Below are 19,638 nucleotides of genomic sequence, written 5' to 3'. Positions count from 1 at the left end.
ACTGCACCGAGAGGCCCTGCAATCGGAGGAAATAGCAGGGTGAGATAGGTTGGGCACATGAAGTCTCTTCTGATAGCATTCCCTCAAGCAGATTCCTACCAGAGGCAATCGGATTTAGGGGCACATGTCAGCCTAAAGCTCATTGGACCCTATCAGAGTTACAGGCACATGTTAGGATTGAAATCCTGTAGGTGAGAAGTATTTCTATTGGATATCCCCCTCTTGCCAGACCCTGCCTGCTTGTGTAGTCCGATTGCATGAGTCCGGCATCCAATTGCCTTCCGGTAGGCTTCCGACTGCCTTCCCCGCCTGAACCATGCCTGAACCACTCCAAAAACTCTGCATGTGCCCAGGGTGAGAGTGACAGAACAGTATTTCCTGGAACTTGGAAGGCTGGCTGAATTTCGATTTCAAGAGACAAGAAGATCACTAGGTACGAGAATCGAAGCCTCCATAGCTCTTTAACCGGAGCAATTCATCTCGAGAAACTACCTACACCCGTGTACGTTCAAGAAGCACCGAACTTTAAACAAATTGTCAGGAATCATATGAGTTTCTTCACAATGCATACGGTTCAGCAGAAGCCCACATCGACAACCGTAGAAAAAAAGAACGAGCACCAAAAGGAGCTGGCACTCGATGAAAATAATAAGAGCCTTCCTTCCGGAAAAGTAGCAGACCCACATAAAGAATTAAACAACAAGCCACGTTTCAACGAGGCCTTTCGAGTGAAACCACATGAACGAGAGCAAGATCCCATAAGCCATGTTTCTGAGATAATCGATTACAGAAACGGCAGTTCAGTAGACACCCAAAGACAAGGCTGACTAGCCGTATCCTATAACTATACAGCAAAAATCAGCCCAACCCAATCCTGTGACAATGTACAGTTATTTAAATAGAGCCCTAGTAATACAATCTAGTTGTACAATTGATCACAATATGCCAAAACAACCAGGAGCAACGATTTAGTTCTGGGCTGATGAACGCTTCTAGCATAAGTTACGTCGGGGAGTTCATCTTTCCCTGCAGCTTAGAACTCAACTTCTTCTGGCAACGGAACCTCTGCTCCACTGTTCAATCTTCGCTCTAACGGAGTTGATCACTTCCTCCAAGCGTCTGTTCTTTTCCTGAAAATAATCCAGCGTTACGCACAACTGCCGGATGGCCTCCCTTTTCTCTTCAGCTCTGTCAAAGATCACTGTCCTTTGCCTCTTGTTCTCTTCCCGGAGGAAGGCAATTTCTTGCTGTAAGTTTGTCAGACTGGCAGACAATTCACCACTCTTCTTCCTCTCCACCGCTAAAGACTGTTCAGTCTGACTTGTCAGCTCAGCCTTCTCTTCCTTCAACACTTTGATGCGTTGCACAAGGCAGAAAAACTCAGCTCTCATAAACCTCACCGCAATCACATACGACTTCTCCTTCTGGGATAAGCCAGATATTTCATCTCTAAGATTCAGGTTGCGTACTTGCAATGTGCAAATTTTGCCCTCCATCTTTTGGACATTTTCTGCAGTAGTATGTGAGAGCTCTTGCAGTGAAGAAATTTTCAAGATTAGCTTATTAACCTCCTCCTGAATTTGAGTCCCATCTCCCATTGCAAGTGCAGTCCCCTCTTCAAACAACACCTCCTTCTCTTTTAGACTCGTCAGTGTCTGTTCTAATTCATGCATATGCGAGACCTTCATTAACAGCTCCGTCTGAAGCGAACTATGACTCTCTTGTAAACTGCCCAATTTCTCCTCGAGATATCCGACTTCAGCTTCCAGCTTTGTAATCACATCTTTCAAATTTTCATTCCTCCATTTTTCATGGACAACCTCATCTTGTTGGCTTGTGATGCCATCCTGTAAAACCTTTATCCTCTCTTTCTGCTCTTTATTAACCTTCTCCATGACAGACAATCTAGCTTCTAGCAAGGTTCTCTCCTCACGTTGCTCATCCAGCTCCCGTTGCAAGTTCTTGGATAACACTTCCAAGTCATTGCACCTGTCAAGGCACAACTTATAGTCATTCCCAACAGACACCTTTTCATCGGCTATGCCTATTACAGCTAGCTCAAGCTTCTTCAACTCAGTTTCAAGCTTTTCTTTATCCTCCTTGCTCTTTTCCCGAGTGCTGTACAATGCAGACTTCAACCTCTCGACTTCCTCCTCTAGCTTTTGTATGCCTTGGTCCTTCACCTCCACCATGTCTCTCAATTGTCTTTCTGATTCCTGTAACATCAATGATTCATTCCAGGACTTCTGAATTTCTTGTGTCTTTAGGACCAGCTCCTGATCTTGAGCCTCTTTCTCAGCCAGTAGTTGTGCAGCCTCTTGATTGAGTCTATCAACAAGACTGGCTCCTGCTGCAACCTTCTCAGACAGCTTCTTGTTTTTATCCTGCAAGGAAAGATACTCTTCTTGCAGTTCTTGCAATGTGCTTTCAACCATGCGATACTCCTCAATCCTCTTCTCAAGCTCCGCACTCAATCCCTTACTTTCTGCACTAAGGCGTTCAATTTCATCATCTCTTTTCTGCACCTGCTCGTTTCTAGACTCGACTTCATTCCTGAGTTGCCTCACTTCTTCTTGGAAACTATTGATCTTTGTTCGGAAGTCCTGCATAAGCAATGCGCCAGATGCTATCTCGATAGAAAGAGCCTCTTTCTCCTTCTGGTACTGACAGATATTTCCTTCAAGTTCATGTATCCTAGCAGCTCCATTGATCGCCTCTGCTTTGAGGCGTGCGTTCTCTGCTTGCTGGATAGAGAGATCCTTCTGACACTTCTCCAATGTTATCAAAATCAAGCTGTACTCATCAAAAGTCCTCTGTTTGTCATGCTTCAAAGAGTCATGCTCATCCTGTAAGCTGAGGTGGAACTGCTGCAGTATGGAGTGCTCTTCCTTGAGTCCTTGCATTTGATCAAAACCCAATTTGAGATCCTGCTTCAGCTGATCGTTCTCTTGTTGCAGGCTGCTTACCTTGAGCTCTAGGACAATGACATGTTCCTGCCGTAATGTCACCTCATTTTCCAAATCCATATTCCGCTTTTCAACACTAGAAACTAATTCCTTCAGTTCTGCGAGGGAGACATTCCTTGATAGAACCTCATATTCAAGCTTAGCATTCTCATCCTGCAGAAGGGACAACTGCAATTGCACATTCTCCAATTCCTTGGCTGCACTATCATGTTTCTGCAAAATGGCTCTAGTATCCTCATGCAACATCCTGATTTTCAGTTCTAAATCTTCCAACTCCTTGTGAAGCTTCTGAATCTCGATTTCTTGAGTACGTGTGCTCAAAACCTTGACTTGCAGCTCAGAAAAGAGTCTATCCTTCTCCTCTGTCACTTGTGTGAGCTGTTCCAGCAGCTTCACTGCTTTGTTCTCATGTTTGGTGATATCTGAGGTCAGGGAAGCCTTTTCTGTCTGCCAGATGGATGAACCTTCTTCTAACTCATGGCTATGTGCTAATTCAACATCCAATTTTTCTTCAAGATGCTTCCTATGCTGCTGGAACATCATGAGCTCTTCCTCAAGCTCCTTAATCTTCCCCTCAAGATCCCTGATCTGCTTTGATCCTAGTGCTTTCTCATTATTTAATGTGTCATTCTCGTCTTCAAGTTTTGCCAAGACGTTTTTCAGTGATCCAATCTCCTCAAGTAACATCTGAATTTGTTGATCCTTCAAAAAGATTTCGTTTTGTAGGCTTGAACAAGCTGATTTTTCAAGTGACAAGGCATTCTGAGCCTCGTTCAGTTCTATTTCAATCTTGGCATATTCCTGAACTCGTTTGAGAGACTGCTCCCTCCAACTGCTTTCCTGCTGTTCTTTATCTGCCAAAGCTTGGTGAAGCTCTTGAATTTCTAGGAGCAGCTCTTCCACACGGCCAGCATGAAGTACAGCTTCTTGCTTGATCTTTGCTCTCTCGTTTAGCAAAAGAAATATTTTTTCTTCCACATTTCTCAGACTAAGATGTTTTGAAATGCGCTCTTGGGTGTACCACTTGTACTCGTCCCTGAAGCTTCCATTTTCCTGCTCTGTGTTTTGCAGTGCTTGAAGCAAGCTGTCAATTTGCACTTCAACTTTCCTTTCGAGTTCCACTGCAGCTTCAGCCCTTATGTTAAGCTCCTCATTTTTGTCCAGCATCTGCAGCAGCTTTGCCTGCAATTGACTGATCTCCATGTTGAGGCCCTCTACCTCGATTTGTAGCTTTTCAGAGGTTTCTTCTACTACCCTCCTATTTTCACGCTCCTGAACTAGGGCTTCTGTTTGGCAAAGAAAATCAGCATTGAGGCTCTCTCTCTCCTGCTGCGTGCTTAAAAGCGCTTGCTGCAGCCTTAGAATTTCTGCTTCCAATGTCTCCTGCTGCTTGGTTTTGTCGAGGAGCCTTCTACTCAGTTCTTTGGCCTCCTTATCTAATATTCCGATTTCACTATTCAGCTTGATAAATTGATTTGCCATGCTCTCATCCTTAGTTCTAAACTCTTCTACATCCTGCTGCAACCTACTTCTTTCCTGGTTCCAAGTCTCTTGCTGTCCCTCTAGAGACTTAAGTTGTGCATAGCTGCTGGATAATGCCAGTTCCAACCTCCTGATCTCGTGTTTCAGCTGTGATGTTTCCAACAACAGTTGCCTAATTTTCTCTTCCCCGGCATGTGTAACATTGGAAAGCTGCTCCCTCAACTCTTGAATCTCTATATCCAGGGTTTGAATCTGCTCAGTGCCCTGCTGCACCTTTGATCCCAGTTCCTTGACCTGAGCTTCAAGGTCAGTTTTCTCAACAAGCAGCAACTCCCTCTCATCCTGAAGACCTTTCACTCGTGTGGACATATCTGCAAGCTCAACTCTCAGCTTCTCTTTCTGTCCTTCCAGGTAAAGAATCGTCTCCTCCTGAAGAAGGAACTTGCCCTCGGCTGTCTGCACTTGAGTCAATGCCTTTTCAAGGTCAGAAGATAGCTTTGTATTGGCCTCCTCCCTCACACTGACAATCTCTTTAAGTCTGTGCCCTTCAAATTCAAGACGCTTGATTTCTTCAGCAGCAGCTTCCAATTGGCTCCTGAGAACTTGCCCTTCCCCTTGCCTTGAAGAAATCTCCTGGTGAAGATGGTTCACCCGCACATGAATCTCCCCTTGAAGCCTCTCGACGAGTGCAGCTCTATCTGCAAGCTCATCCCTTAACTTGCCGGCATCCCCTTTAGCATGCTTGAGCTCTTCCTGAAGATCCTTTAACTGTTTCTCCAAGACCTCCTGAAGCTCAATACCTCTGCTTTTCTCGCTTTGTAAGCGTGTCAAAGCTGCCTGAAATTGTTCCACCTGCTCTTCCAGCGTTTGTTTTTCTTGAACTCGCATAGATGTCTCCTCAGTCAATCTTACTTCCAGATTGGAGGTCACCTGCTGCAAGTGTGCCATGTTTTTTTCCATGTCCTTCAACTTGTGTGCCTCCTCCTTCGCCTGCTTGAGCTCTTTCTGCATTTCTTCAAGCTGTTTTCCCAACATGCCTTGCAGTTCAACGCCCCTGCTTTTCTCACTTTGTAAGCTTGTCAGTGCTGCCTGAAGTTGTTCTACCTGCTCTTGTAGCTTTCTCTTTTCTTCACCCAAACTTTCTTGCAGAGTGAAGGACTCACGCTGCAAGTCGTCGACCTTTTCTTCCATCTTCCTTAGCAGCCCGGTCGCCTTCTTCTCCGCTCCTTCTGAAGATAACAAGGCTTCGTTAAGTTGCTTGAGCTGCTCTTCAAGCGTTTGCACTCGACCACCCGCACGAAGAACCTCAGCACTAAGCGTCTCTTTTTCTTCCTGCAATGCGGCCGCCTGTGATTTCAGATCTTCAAATGTTTTCTGCAGTCGCCCTTGGAGCTCAATGCTTTTGTTCTTCTCACTTTCTACCTCATTAGCGAGAGTGGTTTTCTCCTCACGCACGATTGCCAATTCCTGTTGCAATTGGTCACGCTCCTCAGTGGAACTCAGCAATTTCCCCGTCAGTTCCTTAATCTTATTCTCCGTCTCCTGCTCTCGCAAGGCACTTTTCTCTAATCTATTTAGGAGAGTGCTCTCTACCTCTCGAGAATGATTGAGTTCCTTTCGTAATCTTTCCAACTGCTCCACCCCCAATGCGACCTCATGGCCGAGAGCTGCATTGCCATGCTGCAAACTTTCGACCCCGTCCCTGAGAGTGGTCACCTGAGCCGCAGCGGTGAAAGACTCTTTCTGAAGCCGACTGTTCTCTTGTTGCAGTATGTTGAGCTCTTCCTGCATGTCCGTCAAGCGCTTCTGTATGGCCTCATGTTCAAGACGACCCTTGCTCAAATCTTGCCTCAACCGTTCATTCTCCTTCTGCATTTCTTGCACCTCCTTTTGTCGTTTCTTCCCAGATTTAACATCAGTCTCAGATTCCGAGCTGGAAGATGAAGAGGACTCGTCGTACCCGCTTTCTTGGCGGCTGGAAGCGTTCTCACTCATTTCTTTATCATACGTTTCCTGAGCGCGTGTTGGGGTTCCAGGGCTCAGGAAGGCACTAAACCCAGCAGCTCTCCTTCGCACAGAGGTCACAGGAGAGCTCGGTGAGGAGTCACTCGACAAATCGAGCATGTCTGGGGGAGTATGCTGGCGAATATCTTTTGTCAATTGATCGTAATCATCAGCTAAAGAGCGGTAAGAACGGTAGAAGTCTTCCACCAGGCTAACAAGTTCTGGTCGCTTCTTGTAGTACATCTCGGCTCGTTTAGCAAACGAGTCTGCATCCTCTTCGATCAGCTTCAGCATGGCTTTCACTTTGACGTCCATGACTACGGGAGAGAACAAAAGCGCGAGTGAGCATCGAGGGCAAGATTGATGCACAAGCTTTGGACAAGATGAAGCGTGCTGAAGCTAAGGTTCAATATCCTGCCTGCAGGGTGTATAGGACGAAAGCTTACCATTCAAGGTGTCCTCGAGCCATTTCGACGAGTGCTTGGGAGCAATATGGCTATCCCACCACCAGGAATGAGACTTGCCGGCGCCCTTCATCGTAGCCTGCTGCAAATTGTCGTGGTGCGCAAGCTGTTGAGGTTGCCAACTTGCTGCACTTTTAGGCCATTTGACGTTGCTGGATCTTATTGACGACATAGTTGCAACATTGGAGGTGGCTTCGTCTCTGTAAACAAAAAACGCGGTAAGGAAATCAGACGGAGATTACAACACGCAGGAGCCCCACATTCAAGAAACTGAGAAACGGTGCGCTAATTCCACCACTTGTCATCCCTGCCAAAAGGAGATTAAAATATGAATATGAGCAACGTATTCCTTCGTCCGCTCCAAGAGTCAGGTTGGCTTCTGCCCCAGCTTTTCTTAATAGCTCGAAACGACAGGTCCGGGCAAGCGTAGTAGAATTTTTCAAGAGAGCAAGAGGCCAAGGCACAAGAGCCAAACAAAAATTCATTCTCTGTGAGAGCATGATTTTCAGCAGAAAGACCTACACATGTAACGTAGGCTTGATCTTACCCGAAGCTATGGATCATTCACTAGGTCACGACCAAGCCGGCCCTTGCTTGAGACTCGTGAGAGGTCTTCGCGAATTCTACTACAACAGAAACAATCTCTCTTCCTCTTCTTCCCCCCCCGTCCCTCCTTCCCACTCTGACCCCACGCACACAAACAATGGCTCGCAGGTGCATTAACAAATGCATCGTTTTACATGGACTGCGCATTCCGACGGACAACTGTAGCAATCAGCATGCGTCGCAACGGCAACAGTCCTCGCATTCCTTTGGCTAGCGGCCACATCAAAGCTTAATGCGCTATCGTATCGCACACTACGAAATACAGTCCCCCGCATCGCCATCGAGGAGAGACTGGGCATCTCTACGACTGGCGGAGAAGGTGAACTTGTGGCCATCTCTGTGCGAAATGAGAGCGAATCAAACGGAGATCAAGGAATTGGAACGGAGATAACCTGGGAAGTCGAAGCGTTGGGGGAAAGCCGGAAGAAAGCTGAGGAGGAGGAGACTATGGAAGGTTGAAGGGGGAAAAGAAGCCATAGATGAGATTGGGGAACTCTGAGGAAGAAGGAAGCGCCATAGCCGAGCTTGACGAGAGTGAAGAAGGTGATGAACGTGTTTTCTTGAATGGTGGCGGTTTTAGAGTAAACCGCGGTTTTGATAGGCGGTTTTCTAAACATAGCCACAGCCTGGTTTAACTTAACCCCGGTTTTCCAAACCCTCCTTTATCAAAACTACCAATTTCTATCCACACGGAACTGCCCTTATCGTAACTCCGGTTCCTCTAACGCATTTATGGATCTCCAGCTCAGCATCGCATTTTGTCTCCTCGGAAGACGTGGCCAATGGCAGACTGCCGCGTCAGCAAAAGGGTCCTATCGAACTTGTCCTTTTGCCAACTGTTGAATGCTGCCTCGTGCCAGCCTTAATTTCCCGCGAAACTGCCAGCGCGGCAACGCCACCGGCTGGTCAACCCCCGATTCGCCGGTGTCCGGTCACCATGTGCATGCACATCGCACCGACCACGCACCGGGATACCGGCCCCTCCCCGCCGGCCGCTGCCGGTTGCCCGCCACCCAGCCACGTCCTCAGGGCACGACGCCACGCGGCCCACGCCGCCATTCAAACAATGGCCCCCGCCACCTGGCGCCTCTGCGTCATTTGCTTTGTCATCCCCCTTTTTCCCCCCCTAAATTTGACCACTCGATTTCAGTGTCATTGAAATATTTTTCTCGTTTGCGAAATTCCATGATTGGCCAAATGAAAATTTATTTCGTAACTCCTCACTTCTTAGTTTCCTATCATAAATTTCACTCTTTTTCGCCCAAAAAAAAACGAAATTTTATGATAGGACAAAGCTGAATTTTAGGCAATGTCCAACTTTTCTATATAGCCAAAAGACTTTCTAGTTTTCTTCTAATTTTTTTATTTTCAAAAAACTCCCACGCACCACCCTATGGAAGGGGGTGGGCATAGCCCTAGAAGCAGCTTTGCCTAGGATTATTCAAGGAAATTTGAACACACACTTAGGAGAGCCAAGGCCTAGAGAATGGACTTTCTAAATTGCTCCAAGTGGCTCAACAAGAGTCCAATAGGGCTATGCTATCTGCATTAAAAAAGCATCTTCTAGTCCCAACAAACCATGGTTTTTATTCCTTGCAATGAGGGTCTTCTAAACTAAAACATGAAATTAAGTCCAAATGCAAACCAAAGTCCTCACCGATTTTGGGCCATTCAAATGGTTCACACAGTCTATTTTTCATAAGTAGCCTCTTCACTCTTAAATCGTGCTCCCATTTACTTCAACACAATATCTCTTCTAAGCACTACAAAGACAACACAAAGGGTTGCAAAGTGCTTTATCAATAGAAATTACATCTTGCTTGTGTACATAGTAAGGAAACATTTGTCAATGTTCATTATTAATAATCTAGATTCTAAATGACAACATAAATTTGTTGCAAGAACCATTACTTGACAATCCATAATAAATGTTGGCAACAAGCTACATGCCATTGTAGCTACCACATTAAAAAACCTTCTGTAGTAAAATAATCACGCTCCATGTGCAGATCCTAGCAATTACTATTCTATAATGAACATGGATAGTACCTCCTTTAGTTGCATTGATAACACGTTCCCAGAGCCCCCCGCCCATGCATGCAATAAAAAGCCAACAAAGAAAAGCCATTTCTTTCTCCAATTTGCATAACTTTTCACGTCGTGCCAAAGTTATTTTGCAAACTAAGTGTATCTTGGCTTTGGAGTACATATTTGGAGGTGCAAAATCACCCTAATTGTTTCTTGATTGATGTGTGTGTGCACATGCACTTGCACATACAAGAATTATGCGAATTCCCCGATTTGGATTGAATTGAAAACTCCCTCTTCTTGAATAATTATTCATATAATGCTACACATCTTGGAAATTAAACCTCTATGAAACCTAAAAAAGAAAGCTAGAAACCATGTTCACGTCTAATTAAAAGAGGACAAATAAACTCCTTTCAAAAAGTGTTCAACTACCCAAAGATTTCCTTTATCAAAAGGCTCATATGCATGAAGTCATCGATATCTAACACAACCTTTTAAGTGCTAAATCCAACTTTCAAGAGTTATGTTTGAAGTCAAAGAAAAGATATATGCTCATGCATAGTTGAAGATACCTTACCATCCACAAACCCACGAGTCTTCTCTCCTAGGGGTTTGAGACCAACAACCCATCCCTCATTACTGAAGGGTCTAATATATGGCAATGTCCTTGAGCCTTAGGATCCTAGAAGGATGCTCAACTTTCTCTAAAGCACAAACTACATTCAGCATGCAAGAGGATAATCATCACAACTTATGTATTTGGATCAAAACAAAGCATGAGACATTAAAGAACATTGTATTAGGAAATAATCTGTATTAGTAAATCATTTGCAAATGCTTTGCATAAAAACAGCCTACCTAACAAAAACATTGCATGCCTTGATTAGCCCCTTGTTTTCATGATACAATGACCACAAAGGATGGCAAAAGCAGCACTCTAAATTTGCCAATGATAAGGAATACGTAATCAAGTTCTTTCCCACACAAGAAATGCTTATCCTAAGTAGAGTTTCTCAATATGTGTTTTAATTGCAACTCATGTCATTGTCATCAAGTTGTCACAAAAAGCATGTCCTTTAAAAATATAGATGTGTCTATCATAGCACGACAACTTTAGCTCAAAATCATTAATGCAAAGCCATCATGACACATCTACCACTTTGAGACTTTAAAACTTGCACAAATGGAAACGACAATATAGCTTGTGGAGAAGGGAGTGATTTATGAAGGTCAATAATGTACTTTAACAATAATTTGCAAAGCCTTCAAATTTTTTGTGGCATAGTATAGTGACTTGCGTAACCATGAGAAAGGTTCATCATGAGTGTGCACATGATTTTGACTTTCAAAGCAAAAGGAGAGGGGGAACTCATATAACCACAATTTCAGCTCATGATATCACCATCATTGATCCAAAAACCATTAAACCTTAGCTACACCTTTTGACTCTTTTAACAAATAGGGACACTCTAGTATTGAGGTTTCCATGGACATAGTTGTGGGGTGGGTTAGATGTGTGGCTATTTTTTCACCCAAATTTTACTAAGACTTATATCTCCCCCCTACTCTCTCTCTCTCTCTCTCTCTCTCTCTCTCTCTCTATTTATTTATCTATCGATCTATCTATCATCTCCAGCTGCAATAATTCTCACGAAATGATAAGCATGATTAGTCCTCTTTTTAGAGTTTTTCTATTTATAAAATTAGAAATGAGCACTATGTAATGTAAAATATCATAAGGCCCATTATGCTTTGTAAACAAAGCTCTCCAACTTTGATCAAAATTCCCTACCAGGAAGTGATATCAAATAGATGGAAAACTACAAATGTGGAAAGCAATCTAAGCCTCCCATAGTCTTTTAATGTTCAAACTACAATCTACCACCATCTAAGACAACACCAAAATAGACATTGTCAACATGATTATTTGGAAAGATTTTCATGACCACCATTTAGAGTTGATCAAATGCTAATCATGATTAGTCCCTCTTCTTAAAGTTTGTCTTCGAATAAAATTTACAAGCAGTTACTACGCAATAATAAAATAAATACTTTGTAAACAAAACTTCTCCAACTTTTATCGAATTTCCCTCCCAAGAAGTGATACTAAATAGATGGAAAGCTTCATATCTATAAAATTAAGAAGTCATAGGCTTTTATTGAAGAAGGGCATAGTCCGTGGATTCAAGAGGGCACCTCTAAGAAACTCTACTTGCAATAGATTCATAGAGTTTTTTATAACAGAAAGAGGCACCAAAAGAAAATGGACAAGCTTTGTTCTTGTCTTTATGGGTTTGTATATCCATAAAAATCATAGACCAAGGGAGTCCTCACTACTAGGGTCTATTTCTTTTGAGATTTCTAGTACCCATAAAAGTTGCTATGGTTAAATGCTATGATCCCTCATTTACCTCCTAGGAGGATGCTATTAATTGGGATGATAAATGGTATTATAGCCTCAGAGATAAGAATGTAGATGACTACATTATTGAATACATGGCTAAGGCTAAGGGTCCATTCCAATTTATGCACACACTTTATTTTTTTTTAACGATAAATATGATGAGGTTAAGCCTATCTTCATGGATGCAAGCTCTTCAACCTATCAAATTATGTCTTATCCCATTACAAGACATAAATTATTTGAGCAAACTAATCTACCTAGGGGGCCTTTACAGCATCATATACACCATAATGAGGGGCATGATAGAAAAGAATGCATGCAATGTGTTTTACTACCCAAGGTTCTTACTTTGCTCTCACATCAAATAACACATGAAATGATAGAAAAGGAATTGAATAGTTGACACAGTGGATACCAAATACAACTATATATAACCATGAAATACTCATGATCAATAGCCATGTGTGGGGATTAAAGGACACTGTGCCTTAACCCTGGTTATGTACACAATACTCAACATATATATATGAATGACATAGAAGATAAGGGTGGTTCAGCACCCACAAATCTGTGTGTTCCTCTCTGGCTCTCACTCGCTCTTGTTTTTTGCTTTCGTTGTTGTGAACTCACAACTTATATCAAAGCACCACAACATCGGGCTGGTGGTGTGTGTGTGGGAGAGGAGCTTCGGATCGAGGTGCTTCTTGAGATGTATGGGGCTACCATAGCCCAATGGAATGAAACTCTTATGCCATTTGGGTTATGTACCGCATTTGAGTTTTTTCAACTTTGAATTTTGTGAGCATTGTCTCTATGGAAGTAGACTAAATCAGCCCATAAAACAAGGGGAAAGAAAGAGCTTGAAAAGCTTGATTTAGTGTATTCAGACGTATGTGTCCCCATACCTACACAGTCATTAGGTGAGGTTGAATACTATGTGACATTCATTGATGATGCAGCTAGGAAAGTGTGGACTTATGCTATGGCTCAGAAGAGCAATGTGTTCCAGGTATTTCAAAAATGGCTAGCTTTGGTTAAAAATATATTAGGTCGAACACTGATACTTGAATTGCAAGTCTAGGCCTTGGATTGCTTCTAACAAATATGAAACATTTTTTATCAAAACAAAGGCGAGTAATCCATAATTCGGTGCTTCATGTGTTATTTCATTTAGCATTCTAAAGAATTTGTCAAAGAGAGACACGTTTCAGTCCTGCTTTAGAGGTGCTTGCATATCAAGAACAACTACTCCAATTCTTCGTTGCTCTATGTATCTATTCATACTATCTAGTCCCTCTAACTTACCTCCAGCATTTACAGTCTTCCATGGCATTTCTTTCACACTTTGACTGGAGGTACCCAATTTAGAGTTATGTATCCAAGAAAGGAATGTCAATGCAATTTGAGGTAGCATCATATCTGTCAGCTTACTGGGATTTAAGCAGTCTTTCAACCACTCATTGCAATACCCATATATAATCTGATACCTATCATCATTGATATCATAAAAAAGTTTCAGTTCCTCCCAACTCTTACCCATATTGTCTTGTGACTTTGCCTTGAGGAAAGCAACAATCTCTAGCTGAAGGACTTTATCACTTTTCATTTCCCAACACCTTTCTTCCATGGTTTTAATGCTTGTTGCCTTGGAACCAGATAAGATCACCTTTCTCTCTAAGGTTTCATGTTGCAAAGCCAATATCATGGAGTCCTCCATGCCCAATAAATAGCGAAACATTGTCAGTCCTAGTCTTTTATTGCCCTTTGCTCGAGTGATCTCTCCCACTTTACCAAAAGTGGGAACTTGCACTGTGCTCATCTCCTCGATCGATACCCCACCCTTTTGATTTGGTAAATTTCCCTTGACATATCTATGCATGATTTCCATCCATCCTTCGAAGAGATCATCTGAACATATAATCATGTAAATATCTTTTTGGTTGAAACTCTTTCCAAAAGACACATGCAGAGTATCAATAGAGTCCTGCATAACAACAATATAGCATATATGACACACTATTCTAAAGATCGGTTTTAAAACCGAGCTTACACAAGAAAGAGAAAGAAGGAAAAACAACATAGAATGACACTCACTTTTTTATAAAATGGTTTCAAAACCAATCTTCTATCATCAATGAAGAATATCACAAAGATAGCAACTTTCAAAAATAGAATGATAGAAGAAATGCTTACATCCCATTCTTTTCGTGATTTGTGTCCTTTAGCAGCTCCCGCTTTTGGCTTCTTTGGGCTCTCGAATGCAACCCATTGGCTCTGTAGTTGCTTTAGCTATTCTGCATAAAGCGCATCCTTCATGTTCTTCTGAAGTTCCTCATTGGCTTTTCGCAAAATTATCCAACAAATATGATTTGGACAATTCAATACTGTTCTTCTGGTTGTTTTTGCATAAACACCTTTGATTTGTTGGACTGATGGAAAATCACTCAATTGCAAAATTCTGGCTGCTTCAACTGAGTGCTGCCCTGACAATACCCAATAAGAGTATGTGTATATGTCTTTAGATGACACGTTAGTGAGTGGCAAATTGGTGTTTGGATCATATGGCATTACATTTGCTTTTGTGGAGCAGTCTCTTGTATTCATGCAGAATTCTTTGATCAAATTGCAAACATTTGTGCCACGAGGGGTCTGTACACATAATCAATCGGTGCTTGTATACAATTCAAACTAGGATTAAGAACCCTTTTGAGCCAAAAGAATAGTAATTTTGAAAATTGTCGACCCCCTCTCCTTTCTCCGTCCAATCGATGATTTCCTACTCTGATGGTGCTATCCTCAATGGCTCTGCTTCAATGATAGTCACCAAGGCTATTTCATGGACCTCCCCAGTATTCCTGGTGTTGAATCACCCTCACCTATTTTTCTTGGCATTTTAATGGTATGAGACATTGTGTTGATTGCGTCAACAATCAAGTCAAAAGTTATGCTTTCATCAATCACAATATTCCAACCCATTTTGCCCATGGAATCCTTCTTGCCCTTCTTATGTTTTGAGTCGTCATAATAAGTACGTGATAGGTAGTAGACTTTTGAGCTGACGTGGACGAAGACAGCCTCATCACCTTCTTGACCCACTATTCCCTTATTTACTTCTGTTACACGGCTGACATCTTCAAAGACCAAAGAATCGTTTCCTTTAATGTACAAGTGGACCTTCTTGAAAATCTTCCCACTTTCACTATATGTGTCTCCATACCATCCCCACTTTGGATCATTGCAACCATTACAAACATCATGAGAGGGCTTGCTCTTCTTACTGGTTGCACTATTATCATCGGTCTTTCCACTTACTCTCTTTCCTTTTAACTTCTTAGTCGACATTTAGGTGATCTTACTTGCCATGTCCTATTTCAAAACACAATCTCGAATCAAACATAAGAAAACACCAACACAACCCAGCCACAAGCACATTACATATGCATAATTTACTTTGCATTTTTGAATAACTTAAATTGTTACATGAACACAAAAATAAACAAACTCTCGTCCAAGATTCAAAGGTTAGGGATAAAGAGCCTAGCGTTTTCCCTACATTTCTCCAACCAAGATTGGTTTCAAAACCAATGTTGGTAGAGGGGTTGAAGGCTAAAGGCTTTAAATTCATCCAACAATCCAAGATCAGGTTTGAAACCAAGAACGTTTTAAAATCGAGCTTAGATTTGGGAATGAAGGTAAAAGCCTTTGGCCTTATGTACCTCAACAAAGATAGGTTTTGAAGCCAATCTTGGTTGAAGGGAATGAAGTCATAACGCGTTTATCTTCATCCCTCAATCCAAAACCGGTTTTAAAACTGATCCTGGATTACGCGTTTATCTTCATCCCTCAATCCAAAACCGGTTTTAAAACTGATCCTGATCCAGGATCAGTTTTAAAACCGGTTTTGGATTGAGGGATGAAGATAAACGTGTTATGACTTCATTCCCTTCAACCAAGATTGATCAAGATCAGTTTTAAAACCGGTTTTGGATTGAGGGATGAAGATAAACGCGTTATGACTTCATTCCCTTCAACCAAGATCGGCTTCAAAACCTATCTTTGTTGAGGTAAATAAGGCCAAAGGCTTCAAATTCATTGAATTTGAGAGATAACATTCATCTCCTAATCCAAGATCAGTTTTAAAACCGGTCTTGATTGAGGGGATGAAAGTGAAGGCTTTTACCTTCATCCCACAATCCAAGATCTAGTTTAAATCAAAGATCGATTTTATAGTCACTGGTTATAGATTGGGGTATGAAGGTAAAATCTTTTGGCCTTTGTCCCCTATAACTAAGAAAACTTTCATGGATTAATGTATGAAGGTAAAATCCTATGTTGAGGTGATGAAGGCCAAAGGCTTTTCAATTCCTCTCACAATCCAAGACTGCTTTTGAATGTCATCTCATAAGTTCAATTTCAATTTCACCTAGATCGGTTTCAAAACCTATGTTTGTTAGGGAAAAAAGAAGATCGGTTTCATTACCCCAATGAAGATCGGTTTCAAAACCAATCTTTGATGGGAAGATAAAGAGCAAGGGCTTGATCAAGTCCAAATAAGATTGGTTTCAAGACCAATCATGCTTCATGGGGGATGAAGGGAAAATGCCATGTCTTTCATGTCCAAGTAAGATCTATAAAGAGCTTAGCCTTTGCTCTTCATCCGTGTAACCAAGACTAGTTTTAGGCCCAATCTTGGATCAAGAGGTGAATGTCATCCCCCTAATTGAAGTCCAATATCACCTAGATCGATTTTTAAAACCGGTCTTGGTTTGGGGATGGAAGGCCTAGCCTTTTTCCTTGATCGCCCCAATCAAGATTGCGATTTTAGAACTGATATTTCATGAAAAGATAAAGAGCAAGGGCAAGGTCTTTGAAGTCTGAATAAGATTGGTTTCAAAACCCATCATGGTCGAGGGATGAAGGGCTTTGCTAGACCTACTGTTTCATCTACATCCCTTCGATAAAGATCGATTTTAGAACCCAATCCTAGATTAGGAGGTGTATATCAGACCCCAAATTAAAGGTCAATTTCATCCAAATCAGTTTTGAAACTAGTCTTGGTTAGGGGATGGAAGGCTTGGCCTTTTTCTTTTATCAACCCAAACAAGATCGGTTTTAAAACCGATCTTTGATGGGAAGCTAAAGAGCAAGGGTCAGTCTTTCAAGTCCGAATCAGATTGGTTTCAAAACCAATCATGATTGGGAGATGAAGGGAAAATGCTAGGCCTTTCATGTCCAAGGAAGATCTTGGTAAGGAGATAAAGAGCCTAGCCGTCACTCTTCATCCTCCAACCAAGATCGACTTTAAAACTGATCATGGATTAGGAGATGAATGTCATAAAAAATTCAAGTTAAAGTTTACCAAGACCAGTTTTAAAACTGATCTTGGTTAGGGGATGGAAGGCTCAATGAAGATCGGTTTCAAAACCAATCTTTGATGAAGGATAAAGAGCAAGGGCAAGATCTTTCAAGTCTGAACAAGAATGGTTTCAAACTGAATCATGGTCGAGGGAAGGAGGGCAATTGCTAGACCTGGTGTTTGCTCTTCATCCCTCCAATGATTATCGGTTTTAGAACCCAATCTTGGAATAGGAGGTGATTGTCAGCCCCCAAATTCAAGCTCGATTTCACCAAGATCGGTTTTGTACCAAGTCTTCATTAGGAGATGGAAGGCTTGGCCTTTTTCCTTTATCACCGCCGCAATCAAAATCGGTTTCAAAACTGATCTTTGATGGAAAGCTAAAGAGTAAGGGCAAGATCCTTGAAGACCGAAGAAGATTGGTTTCAAAACCAATCATGGTTGGGGGATGAAGAACAACTGCAAGGCATTTCATGTTCAAGTAAGATCTTGGTTGGGATGTAAAGAGCCTAGCCTTTGCTCAACATCCCTCCACCTGGGATCGGTTTTAAAACCGATCAAGGAGGTTGAAGGCCAAGATCGGTTTCTAAATTATGTCTTCATCTCCCCAAATTGTAAAAATTGAAACCTAAAAAGAGCTTAAATTATTTAGGTTACTATATTTAGCATTTTGAGAGATAGAGATAGAGAGTAAGAGAGACTTTGAGAAAGAGAGAGTGAGAGAGACTTTGAGTAAGAGAGAGCGAGCACCAGTGAGAGAGAGAGAGAGAGAGAGAGAGAGAGAGCGAGCAAGCAAGCGTGTGAGAGAGAGAGAGAGAGAGAGAGATCTATGTGAGAGAAAGCTCTGAGAGAGAGAGAGAGAGAGAGGAAGAGAAAGCTGTGAGAGAGAGAGAGGGAGAGTTGGAGCATAGGCCTACCTCTGTGAGAGATGGAGTCCCATTGCAGCCCGTGATGGCCTCCCAGCTGATGATCTTATCTCTATTCCAACTCCACGATTGAAGATTGCCGTTGATCTTTTCTCTGCTCCAGTGAAGACTGCTAGCACCATTCCGTTCGATAGTGATGGTGATGGCATTGGTGACTCCGATAGCGGTCGTGATGGTGGCATTGCAAAGGTAGTTCTTGTCAAGGGTGACCGTGCAGTGATCAAAGTAGATGCTCTCAAGGGAGACTGTGTGGGCATTGATCTCGTGATTTCCATTAATGGTGATCATGAGGGCGTGGGCATCGATCTAGTCGATGATGGTGAGTGTGAGGGTGTTGTTCCTATCGATGGTGACCATGAGGGCAAGGGAGATGGTGACCATGAGGCTGGGCAGAGGGCGATGGCGACTGTGAGGCTAGGATGGAGATGTAGGGGCAGCAGGGCAATGGCGATGGCAATGTTGCAATCAAGGGCGATGCAAAGAGCACGAGAGGTAAGTACGTATACTTTAGGTTTTGCAAAATTTAGGTTAGTATGTTAGGTTTCCATACGTTAGTACAGTCTAAATATTCAGTTAGTGTTAACGATAGGTTAGTTTAAAATATGCGGTTAGTCTAAACATTAGGTTAAAAACATTTGGTTAGTCTAAAACATTCAGTTAGTCTAAAATATTAGGTTAGTCTAAACATTTGGTTAGTGTTAATGATATGTTAGTTCTAAACATTTGGTTAGTGTTAACATTAGCTCTAAACGTTTAGGTTAGTAACATTAGTTTAGGTTACTAGTTTAAAATTTTTAGGTTCGTCTAGGTTAGTTCTAAACCTTCAGGTTAGTTTATAATGTTAAGGTTAGTAATGCTAGGTTATTTTATATAAAATATAAAATAAAATAACATCAAATATAATAAATTTTACTATATAGTTTATTAATATATTAAAATATAAATAAATAACAAATATTATATTGTGTAAGTATATAAATATAGAATATATTTGAAATATGTAATAATATTCTATAAATATTATATTTATTAAATCGTATTGAGTATATTCTAATTATCAAAATATATGATTATATGGAGATATATTTCAAACATTTTTTAGTATAATAAAATATGAATTATATAGATTTCTAAAGTGAACTCTTCTAAAATCTACTACAATATCATTTAGAATAATATATTTTGATAAATATATTAAATTAGTAATAACAAATATTTAAACAAATAAGTTTATTAAAATTTTTTAGTATTGTAGTTTTTTAAAATTTTTAATATTTTATTACATTTTTGTATCATTTAGTCTAACAATAAAATATCTTTAAATAAATATAATTTAATATATATTTCTCTAATATATTAAAGTACGATGAACTTCTAAAATCTATTATTGATTAGGGGG

At 41.4% G+C, this 19,638-nt stretch overlaps 1 protein-coding gene across 1 annotated transcript; it reads right to left on the bottom strand.

Annotated features, from left to right (window-relative positions):
- Positions 1-650: 650 nt before the first annotated feature.
- Positions 651-8,071, bottom strand: LOC147905035 (uncharacterized). Its single transcript, XM_087389493.1, has 3 exons — positions 7,915-8,071; positions 6,899-7,116; positions 651-6,769 (listed from the first exon to the last, which is right to left on the bottom strand). The coding sequence occupies exons 2-3, from the start codon at positions 7,086-7,088 to the stop codon at positions 1,041-1,043; spliced, it is 5,919 nt and encodes a 1,972-aa protein (XP_087245619.1). The 5' UTR covers positions 7,089-7,116; positions 7,915-8,071; the 3' UTR covers positions 651-1,040.
- Between the last annotated feature and the right edge of the window lie 11,567 nt (positions 8,072-19,638).

This window comes from Dipteris shenzhenensis, chromosome 2, assembly GCF_047967505.1.
Source record: "Dipteris shenzhenensis isolate YYH24624 ecotype China chromosome 2, Dip_SZ_1.0, whole genome shotgun sequence".
Taxonomy (NCBI): Eukaryota; Viridiplantae; Streptophyta; class Polypodiopsida; order Gleicheniales; family Dipteridaceae; genus Dipteris; species Dipteris shenzhenensis.
The sequence above is the reverse complement of the archived record's forward strand: the minus strand, read 5'-3'. Positions and strand labels throughout refer to the sequence as shown.